Source organism: Euprymna scolopes, chromosome 16 (assembly GCF_053919585.1).
Source record: "Euprymna scolopes isolate OS-2025 chromosome 16, ASM5391958v1, whole genome shotgun sequence".
Classification (NCBI taxonomy): Eukaryota; Metazoa; Mollusca; class Cephalopoda; order Sepiida; family Sepiolidae; genus Euprymna; species Euprymna scolopes.
The window spans coordinates 53,218,958-53,230,775 of record NC_136497.1 but is presented as its reverse complement, the minus strand read 5'-3'; the positions used below and the strand labels follow the sequence as shown (position 1 = coordinate 53,230,775).

Genomic DNA, 11,818 nt, shown 5'->3' with positions numbered 1-11,818 from the left:
TGTTTCTTATTTGAAAGATTTTATTTTTAACTTTGTGTACATTGTTTAATTGATTTATGAATAAATAAGTCTGGTAATCCTCTGTTGATATAGATAGCCCTCAGATATGCTCAGATTGGGTTGGTAACAGCAATCATCTGGTGATAGAACCAAAAGCTGCTTTGTACATTTATTGAACCATGTTTCCCTTGACAACAATTTCCAACCTCTAATGCTGTTTGTAATGGATTCTCATTCTGGCCATGTCATTTTGGTAATTGTTGAGGGTGTGAGCACTGGTTTACAAGTATAGAAAAATGAAAAATAAAACTGATAGATCGTGTGTATAAACCAGTTGTGCCCTTAATGCACACACACACTCATGGCACAACTGATTTATAGTTTTTTTTATGAGTTTGCATTGTTTTATTTTGTGTAAAAGCATTTTTTTTCAAGACAAAGTTCAAAATTCAAAGTCATTTTAAGCCGGTGTGAATCTTTTTTAGACTAAATTGATGGTTGAATATTGTTAAATTTTTGCTTGTTGTTTTGTATTAATACTTCCTGTGCATTAAACAGATTTCATAAGTTTGCTGCACCTAATAAAGGTTGATATGAAATCAACCCAGTCTGAGAAAAAGTAGACAGACTAAGAGAAATGTAATTTAGACATATACGGCTTCCTTCAGTCTTAACAGACCTACTGCAAGGGTTCCTGCATATGGAATTTTTTTTTTGTGGCAAGAGTTGCGCAATCTCCAACCACACCCAAGTCGCAAGTGGAAGTTCTAGGACGACTAAAAAACTAGCCAGACTCAACATTGTTTAACTTTGGTGATCTAATGAGAATCGGTATCAACATGATTATGCTGTGTGTGTATGTGTGTGTGCATATATAAGTGTGGGGATGAGTAATTGGAATCGGAAAAATCTGAGCTTTTTGGAGTATTGGAATTTGCGCCTATTTTCCGATGGCAAAACCGATTCCTTTAATTTTCTTTTTATTTGATTCTGGTTTAAGAAACATCTTCCACTTCTTGTAGTAATAATAAAAATTTACTGATTTAAACTTCCAGTAAGATTAAAATCTCTAGATCACCCACTTCCAAGTGTGTTCTTTTACGTCTGAGAAAATATATGCACATTTAAGATGTGTTTTTATAGTAATCGGGATAAAATAACACATTTAGAGATGTATACAGAATCGAGAGTTTAGTATGGAATCTGCAAAAATATTGGAATCGTCCTATCACTAATACACACAGTGATAAATTTTTTTCTTATGATTTTCTTATTGTATTTCTACGCACATGCACACATACAATTTGAGTGCAAGTGATTTGAAAAAAAAAAAACAAAAAAAAAAAACAACAAAAAACAAATAAAAATGTGTTCTTGGATTTTTTTTATTAATTTTAAGTGAAAAAAAACTGAAAATAAAAATGAGACAAAATCAATTTACACTGAAGCAGGGAAAATGATCAGATGTGACCAAACGGTATAATTAATGCAGACAGAAGTGATAATGTTGTTGCAAGTATGATGGGGGGGGGGGGGGGGGAGAGGAAAGAAGCCAGACTCACAACTGCTAAAGATTGACAGTGAGGAGAGAAGGGGAGGGGGGCAGATCATACCAATTAACAACAGTCATCATGAGGGTCACGTTCCTTCTGCTCAGGGTTTAATTTAATCATGTCATCAATTCGAAGAATAGTAATAGCAGCCTCAGTAGCAAATTTTAAAGCTTTAATCTTAGACATGGCTGGTTCCAATACACCTGCTTTCTTGTTATCACGTACAGTGCCTTCGTGTAGGTCCAAACCAATCCTTAAAAAGAAAAAAAGAATGTGTTCAGAGATTTCGTAATTTGTTTTTTATTATTATTTTTAATACATCATAAGGATTAAAGGAACATCATACATTAAAAATAGGTTTTTAATGTATAATGGAGATGTTGGGGAAAAAAAAAAAAAAAAAAAAAAAAAAAAAAAAATCAATTTTAAAGTAGCTAACAATGAAATAAAGAAACTGATAAGTAGCAAGTTTTTTTTTTTTAATCAGTTATGGATTAATATCTGTCGTGATATTCCCTATTCTTTATAATGGACTATTCCAATAAGCCGTAGATAACTTATAAAATAAGCTGAATCCAGTAATTTTAGAAAAAGTTTAAATGCTTCAAGTTCGTTATATCTTCAAATATTTATTCATGGAGTTTGGTTTGGTTGTTTTGTGGAGGAAAATTCACTTTGAAGAACATGACTGAGTTTTACAAAGGGAAAGGAAAAACAATAACAAATGTTTAATGCATTTTAGGTCAGCATCAGGAAAAGAAAAAGAAGGAGGGGGTCATACGACAGAGAGTGAGAGTAATAGATAGAAACTAAGGGACGGGTGATTTGATGAATTGCAATTTACGGCTAATTGGAACAATCAATCCCAATAGCAAAGAATATTTTAACATGTATTCTGTGTGATTAAAATATACAAAGAAAAAAAAAACACCCCAGGGAAATAAATGTTGATTAATTTATTTTTATTACAATAATAGAAAAAAATAAAACACTGTGTGTAAGAAAATAATATCTCTTTTCAAAATTTGATTCCTAAATCTGGATGGATCTGTAACTTGACAGAAGTTAGTAAAATCTATTATACTGAAAGTCTGAATTTGTTTGTGACCATCTCAAATTTTAACGTCAGGATGTCATTTCTAGCAAACTTTTCAAACTTAACGAATAAGGCTGGAACGCTATATATTTTGGCTTCAATTCTAATTGACAAAACACAAGTTTTTTTTATTTATTTTTTTACGTGCCATTACTCCCACCCAACAAATGTACATTATTCAGTCACATCTCCAAAATTGAACACACACACACACGGTAATCTACATGCATAATAAGTTGAAATAGAAATGATAAACAAAGAATCTCTTACCATTTAAGATCTAAATGTTCTGGCTTTGTTTGAGCCATATTATGATAAGCACGCAGCTTGGCTACCAATTCTGTAGAGTCTTGTGCAGCATTCACTGCCAACTGTTTAGGGATTACCAAAAGGGAATGGGCAAATTCAGCAATTGCCAACTGTTCACGGGAACCCTTAAAAATTAAAAAAAATAAATAAATAAATAAAAATAAAAAATTGAATACAATTTTTATGTGACAGTTACAATCTTAAGAAAAAAATTGTTAAAAACACTTCATTTTCAAATAAGTAAAATAAATATTAGTTGTTTTGACTTAACATATGATTGTGTGTATGTAATGTACTTACCAAAGATGTAGCAAAATTTTCTAAATATATAGAAAGCGCGGCTTCTACAGCTCCACCTCCAGGAACAACAGATTTAGATTCGAGTACACGTTTGACAACACACATGGCATCATGTACTGATCGTTCCATTTCATCACACATGTAGTCATTGGCACCACGAAGGATGATAGAAGCAGCAGAATGAACTTTGGGTCTGAAGATAAAAACAAAAACATTTTAAATTATAAATACAAAAATCATTGAGGATTTTTAAATTCTATCTCATTTCAAATCTAAAACATTTCACAAATCTTTTTAATTAAAATCTAATATGGTGAATTAAAAATACAAAAAATTTAATTTAAAAGCAATCAAGCTGATAAATAGATTCTGACTAGGTAATTTACATTTATTATTGTTGTACCATGTTATTGGCTATGATTTTGATACAATTTATAAAAAAAACTAAAACATATACTTAATCTGGTTTGATAGTTTGCTAATATAGAAACATTCTTACATAACCATCTTAAAAGAAAAATCACCTGAGAAAAATAACTTATTACTTTAGTACCATAACACTGGTATTCTCATTTGCCTTTTTGTTTAAACCTCAATATTGAACGAACATACATATAAGCATACAAAATGTTTCAAAGTGTAAGCTGAAATAGAAATGTTAAAGAGTGTAGAACTTCTTACTAACAATGGTGATAATACAGCCCGTGGAAGATTAGCAGAAATTTCAGGAAAAAAAAAATAAAAATGAAGGGTAATTCTCGTTTACCAAAATAGAAAAAGGGAAGAGAGGAAAAACTTTTAAAACTAACCCCTTAATGACGATAAGTTCATCATCACAAACTCTCTCCATGGAAACTTGTTCAGCATGACCCAACTGGGATGCTTCAAAAGTCTCTTCACCTTCCAAATTCGACATATTCATAGTCAGAGTAGCTAAATAAAAATAAAAATGCCATTTAGTAAAAGCCGAATTAAAATTCAATGAAATGATTTGGGGGGGGGGGGGTGATTTTAAAGGTGATATTACCTGACATTATAAATACGAGAAATAAAATATGAAGGTTTAAATAATAGAAAATACTTGTTATTTGATATCATCTTTGAATAAACTGTTCTTGTACAGAATTTTCCATATTAAAAAAAAAAAATCTGTACGATGTAGAAAAAAAGGATCACATAAAACTATCGAGTAGTTTTATTTTATAAAGAAAATCATCAAGCAATTAATGGGAATTTGTAGATCTTGCAAGTATGAATTATTGTTGAATTATCTTTGTTTTGTGAATTTTTTTTTCAAAATGGCAGGTGAGACAGTTACTCCTCAGATATTCATAAAATTTGATTTTCTTATTTAAAATTTTTTTTTGTTTTTTATGGGCGCATACATCATTACAGCCTTTTCTTCATCTGTGTTTTTTAATATAGGGGTAATTCTGAACAAGAACTGAATATACATAAATCTTGAAAAATGTAAATATCAAAAAAAATTTGATCTAGAAAACAAAATAATTTTTCTGATAAACTCTTCACAGCAATTAATGTGTACAATTTTCTTTTCAATACAAAGAAAATTTAATAAAGAAAATTTTGGAAAAAAAATTTATGCTTCAAGTTGTTTATATCTTCAAATATAAACATTCATGGCATTTGGTTTGGTTTGTAGAAGAAAAATTTTTTTTGACTCTGCAGAACACGATTTGATGTAATGAAAAAATGGTTGAATTATATAGAATTCACATGAAAAAATTCAAATGGTTTAAAATATCTCAATAATGGCATACATAGAAAAAAAACTTGATAAGCTAACAAAGAATCTTTAATTTTTTTAAATCCAACTAAAAATAAGGAAGTTAGGACTATTTTTGTGCCTTACATATTTGGATAATTTTCCCTCTTCAAGACCATATGCGTTTTGTCACATTTTTTACACTACCTTTTCAGTAAAAATACTATATCTTTGTTAAAACAAGATTAAGCAATGAAATTTACCATATAAGTATATTTTTGTGCAAGAAATCAAAATATGCTAATGAAAATCTCAAAAAAGTAATAGTTTTTAAATGATTTACAGTAAATGCACATAAATATGCTGCAATACCTTAAATGCCATGTATCCAGTAAAAGAAAAGTTAGAGAACTTAAAGTTGAATTGTAATGCATTTTATGGCATGCTAATATAATACTATACTAGTACACAGAAATATTTATATATATATGTGACCTCGTTGGTGTGTGTGCAAAATGTCTACTAAACTCCTCTCTGAATATTTGGTTTACAGAATTGAAATTTGAACCTGTAGCACACTTTCGATTTGTTTTTTTTTAGCTGGCAAAAATTGCTGCTAAGGGCTCAAAATTGAAAATAAAACAGTTGACCTTGGCAGAGTAAATCAAATAAAACATTACTCTTGCTGTTACTTTTGCATATGTGCAAAATTAAACATTCATGACTCAAAGTCCTTTAATCCATCTGTTTGTAGCTAAAATGGTAACAATGCTGAAGATATTAATAACAACTAACGCTGGAACGCTAAACATTCTGTTTTTGATTCTAGTGGATGGTACCCAAATCATTTTTTTTTATAACTTTTGAAATCATTACTATGTATTGGATATTAATCAATAGAGAATTGGCTCTATATTAAGAAATCTGCATGAATTAAAATGTAATATTTATAAACATATATACATATACACACGAATGCTGGGATGATTAATTAGAACCAGACAAATTTTAGCCTAATCTTTGATAAATCTTTTTAAAAACTTTCTATAGAAAGTGAAAAAAAAAAAAAAGGGGGGGGGGTAGCGCAGATAAAAATGTGTGGATAAATAGGAAAAAATGGCATAAGTGAAAAATATAAATAAAAATTTAACACTGAATTTATCAAAATCTTAAGATACAATACATAAAAAATAAAATTTGTCAAAGTAAAAATAAAATTATATCTAGATTTTAAAGACCTCCTACCCATCCCAATAATAATGAAATTCTACTACTTTTAAGTGATGAGGCAATTTTAGAATCTGTAATTATATCAGAGTTGGGAATTTATAAAACAATTGTATCCGAATCAAGAAAAATATTGAACCTGTCCAATAACTAATTTTTTTTTTTTTTTTTTTTTTTTTTAACTAATTCATAGCTACATTGTAACTATTTTCTCAGTATTTACTTCAGTGATTAATACAAAAATACAGAGCTAACTAGTAGTAGAAAAAATATACTAATAGCAAGAAAAAAGTCCATAGAAACAGTTCATTCATCAAGCATATGTATATGCATACCTCCCGTTGCTTTAGCAATCCTTTTTAAGTCAACTTGTTTGCAGCGTCTTACTGCCATAGCTTTAGCTTCTACAAAATATTTAAGGCAAAGATCGTCTATTCCACCAGAAACGAGAATTACATTAGCACCAGTTGCCAAAATCTTTTCAATTCTCTCCTTCGTGATGTCAGATTCCCTGAAAAAAAATGTTCAAACCATATCAACAAAGAATTACATTTATAAAAAGTTTGCAATTCACAAATTAAAGTAGACGAAGTTCTAGATAGTAGTATGAATTTCACTAAATGTAATTCATTAGATTATGTTTGCAGGAAAAATAAGGATAAGATTATGAAGTTAATCCATCCAGATTAATTTCTAACAAGAAATTTATTGTTTCCCATGCGTATAACTGTTCATCTACAATAAAGAAGACCAGCAAAATAATGGGAAAGAAACAAATGATACAAGACAATGCTTTCACAGATGAAGCTGCCAAATTACAGGATTTTTTAAAAAATCATTAAAAAGTTTTAAACTTAATTTTGTTGCATATTTTATAGCTTTGCAAAAATATTCAAACAACGTACTCTCCCCGGCAAACGACTTTGTCATATTTGTCCAGAATTCCCTCATACAGAGGGATATAAAAAAACAACAACAAAGAAAAAAATGTTAATACCCATAACTAAAAAATGTATTCCAAAAATTACGTAAATTGATCAAATAGTTTTATTTTATAAACAAAATCACTTTTAAGCGATTAATGGGAATTTATAGGCATTACCACATAAATTTAGTAAGTTTGAATTATGTTGACAAGTTTTTCTTTATTTTTGTTAATACGAGGGACTGTGGACTAGAACCATATTTTTTTCTGATGAATTACAGCACATAATTTATTCAAAAAAGTTTTTTTTTTAAGAACAGCAATAATAAAGACTTCTCTACCATGAAAATAAAAAGTACTCATAATGACATTTGGCTTCTAATAATTAAAATGAAACACCGACATCATGAAAATAAATATTAAATCAAAGAAATATTTTTAATGGAATTATTTTTTTTTTTTACAGCTGAATTTTAAAATAATTTGTTTGTATTTAAATATAGAAATGAAGTTAGGATTCATGAAAAGTTCTCATTACAAAATTGTTTGTACCCACCAGAAAAAGGATGAGATTTAAAGTTAATCCACCCAGATTTTTTTCTAGCAGGGAATTTTCTGTTTCCCATGCGTATAACTGTTCATCTAGGACAAAGAAGACAGCAAAATAATGGGAATCAAAATAATTGCCATTAAAACAATTGACTTCAATTTAAGCAGAAAATTAAGTCTGTAATCTATAAGCGGGTGATTTATATCATCAATTGATCCAACTCAAAGCTTTAAAGTGTATACGACGTAAGGCATTTACAAATTATAAGCTATCATAAAACTATTACTTAAAAAGTTAACGGAAATTTTATTGTTACGTTCAACGAATTTTATCCCGTTGCACAAGATTAAGAGTTCTAAAAAAAAATTAATAAAAAATAAAGAAACCAAGGTAAACTGGTATAAAATTTTATCAAAAAGAAAAATAGAAAAGGAAAGAATGATAGAAAAGGAAATGTATAGTTCGACTGGGTTGCCAAATCAGTTCCTCTGGCGGTTCTTAAGAACTTTTAACAATTATACTTTTCACAAAAAAAAATTTGGCGTAGTTGGAACACGTCAGCACTTCTTACCCTTTTTTGTTATTCAATGCAGAATTAAGATGCATAAATCATTAACAGTTTTCAATTGAGTTTATCTGACTTCTAACTACTAGAAATAAATCGATGGAGGATCTATTACCAAAATTTATTTCTTTTACTTTGCTTTTTTTTTCATGGCATATCAACCATTTCTTCGGTTATTTAACATCGAATTAATATTCATCCACAAATAACATATTAGATACTATTTTATCGAATAAAATAGTAATTCCAACTGTTGTCATGGGAAATTGAAAACAGACTGTTTTGCTTGTTTCTCAAATTTATAATTTTATCTGATTTCGATTCCGTTCAGAATTTGTTTGGTAAGTTTAATAATCTCGATGGTTAATATTACTTTCTTGTATTTCAAACGTCGCAACACTGCTCTGGTGTAATTCAAAGGTTGCAAAACTGCTCTGGTTCTTTCAGTTCATCACAACACCGCTCTGGTGCTTTTTAGTTCCAACACCGCTCTGGTGCTTTTTTTTTTTTTTTCTTCCCCAGCTCCAGTTTTTAAAATGGCGCACTCAATGGTTTAGCCAATCGAATCCCACATGACACAGCAAGAAGTAGTAGCACCAGATACAGAGAGAGAGAGGGAGAAAAGGGGAGAAAGAGAAGAAAATACACCAATTAGAGGGAGGAAAGGAAAGGGATGGAGAGAGTAGAAAGACACTAATAGCGGAGAAAAAAAAGGAAGGGGAGTTAAATAGAGAAAAAGGAAAATAAAATTTCTACACTCTCCTAATTAAAAAAGAAAAGAGAAAAAAGAAAACTCCAAACAATGTAATTAATACCAAACAAAATCATAATATTTGTCTTTAACAGATCTTTGCGATGCTCAAACAGGTTTCGACTGAGATTCGCCGAGACACTCTAAATTATAATTAGGCCAAACCAAAACACTTGCATGTAACCAAGGTGGGCCCTTTAACCAGAATTCCCTTTCTTTAATAAATTTAGTCACAGAAATACCCCTTGTGACGAAATCTGCAGGATTTTCAGCTGTATTTACATATCTAAACTTGATATGTCCTTTGTCATGTAGATCATTTACCATTGCCTTTATGTCTTTAAGACGATTCCTGGTAAATTGACATTTAGTATTAATAGACTGAGATAATAGCCATGGCAGTACCACTTGTGCATCGACGGCGACTATGATTTCTCTAAATTTAACAGGGAACGTTTTAATCAATAATGTGACATGTTTAATACCGAAATATACCGATAACAGTTCCAAGGCAGGTAGAGTCCTCTTGACAAAAAGGAAATTAAATTTCTACAAAGTTTTACTTAAAAAAATTGAGAAAAATATTTGATTCCTGTCCTAAATTCCTTTTACATTAAAAAACAAAAATAAAGAAAAATCTGTATGATGTACAAAACCATGATGAAACAAAAAAAAATCATATTCCAAAACAAAAATCACTCAAATTTGTTAAGTAGTTTTATTATTATAAAGAAAATCATCAAGTGAATTCATAGGCATTACAATATAAATAGCACACATTTGAATTATATCTCCATTTTTTTTTCTTTTTAGATTGTTTCCAAAATAGCGGACAAGATTTTTCTTGTTTAAAAATAAAAATAAATAATCAATTTACATAATTTTTGGAATATATTTTCATTTCATCATGGGTACATACATCAAACGGATTTTTCTTTATTTTTTAATATGAGGGAATTCTGTTCAAGAATCAAATATTTTCTACTATTTTCAATATAATAAAAAAAATTAGTTCTGAAATTTAAGAGGCCATCTAAAATTGAACTTTTGCATAAACAGAGCAATTAAAAGTTAAAACTGATTGAATGTCCATGAGAGATTCAAAACATTTAAATCTCAGAAAAAAAAAAAAAAAAAAGAAAAAAAGAGTACATGAAATAATTAATATATTTTCTTTATATAATTTTAATGCTGAATATTTTACTCTATTTTACGTGATCCTAAACATGAGCAAAGTTAAAGCAAGTCTTTTTTTTTTTTAATGTGGTGAATATCCAGCTACCCGAAAAGACAAAATCTGGATTAAAAATAAATATCTCAATCAAGGATTTCTTCTCTAATGAGAAGAGCACAGATGCTACATTTTAATCTTAGCTAAAATGAATATTTATCTAATACATTGTCCTTTTCATGTTAATAAAGTATTTGAGCATTTATGGTTAATGACAAAAATAAGAGAACAAGACTGTTTGGTTCAATAGAGATAAACATGTTCAGACAGAACTCTATAATTCTTTACACTGTAAAAAATAAGAACAATTGGCCAAACTAAAATTAAAACTCTTATAATCATTACTAACGTGTTTGTATCTGGAAAAAAGAAGGATAAGATTATAAATTTAATCCATCCAGATTTTTTACAGAGAATTTACTTTTTCCCATGCGTATAACTGTTCACCTATGACAAAGAAGAACAGCAAAATAATGGGAAATTCATTGAGGACAGAAATGACAAGACAAAATGATGCTTTCATGGATGACGATAAATTACAAAAACTAAAAAACTTTTTTAATTTTAATTAAATTTTGGAAAAAAAAAAAAGATCTTTCAAAAAATGTTTACATATTTGAATGCAAGTCAAATATGTTGGTAGGAAGGGCTATTGTAACCGATCCATGCAACCTTATGGTTCTTGAAGGTTAAGAGAATAGACATTTATTTACATGTGCCATAACAATATAGCTTTCTGTTTGTATTATTTTGATTAATCGGACAATTATTCTCATCTTGGATGTTATTAGCACAACGTTTCGGTCGCTGTACCCTGCGACCTTCTTCGGGTGTTGAATACATGTTTCCTTTTCTCTACTAAGGAAAACAGAGGTTAGCTCTGCATTGCAAGAATTTGAACCGTGGGTTTGAGGGTGGGTCCATAGATCATAAAGAAAGTTCAATCTCCAGGGTTCACTGAGCTATTTTTTAAGGCTTTCCTATGACTCAATTTTTCGGGATATCTATGCTAATTGTTAACATTAGTGAAAAAGTGTTTTATGGAACAAAGGATCGATACTCATGCGTATTTTCATTTAAAAAAAAAAAAACAATGCAAGGGAGACAACTCTATAAGGGAAGCTTTTTTGTCAAGTTAGCTTTCTGTTCTAATTTGAAATTTATATTTTTTTGCAACCTTTCAAAAAGCTAATAAAATAATTTTACTTGCCTCCCAATGAATGCAAAGTTAGACACAAGGTCATTTTTTAACATTAGATTATCAGGTTCCCTAAAAAGAGGAATCCTGAATTGGAAACAAAAATAAAATTACCTCAGACTGGGAAAATTTCTCCTCCTGAGAAAAGCACAGATACTTTGTGATCCTAGTTGGATGTGTTGTCTAAAACACACACTTTTCATTTTAATGCTAATAAAGTATTATTTGTGAGCAAATATGGTTAATAATAAAAACAAGAGACTGTTGGTTAATCTTTCTAAGATAAGCACTTATTAAAGAAATTCCTTTACGCTTCAACAAGATCAGAAAAATTTAAGTCCAAATTATAAGAATTTTGACTTTGTTTTGAGTAAAGTTTTAATATAT

General features: G+C 29.4%; 1 protein-coding gene across 1 annotated transcript in view; it reads right to left on the bottom strand.

Moving 5' to 3' along the window:
- Positions 1-1,367: 1,367 nt before the first annotated feature.
- LOC145295960 (T-complex protein 1 subunit alpha-like) overlaps positions 1,368-11,818 on the bottom strand; it is a 30,383-nt gene continuing 19,932 nt past the window's right edge. The window contains exons 8-12 of the mRNA XM_080141867.1: positions 6,547-6,722; positions 4,068-4,191; positions 3,259-3,451; positions 2,920-3,083; positions 1,368-1,806 (exon numbers count right to left, since the gene is read on the bottom strand). Of these exons, the coding sequence (XP_079997993.1) occupies positions 1,617-1,806; positions 2,920-3,083; positions 3,259-3,451; positions 4,068-4,191; positions 6,547-6,722 (847 nt within the window). The 3' untranslated portion in view covers positions 1,368-1,616. The remainder of the gene's footprint in view (positions 1,807-2,919; positions 3,084-3,258; positions 3,452-4,067; positions 4,192-6,546; positions 6,723-11,818) is intronic.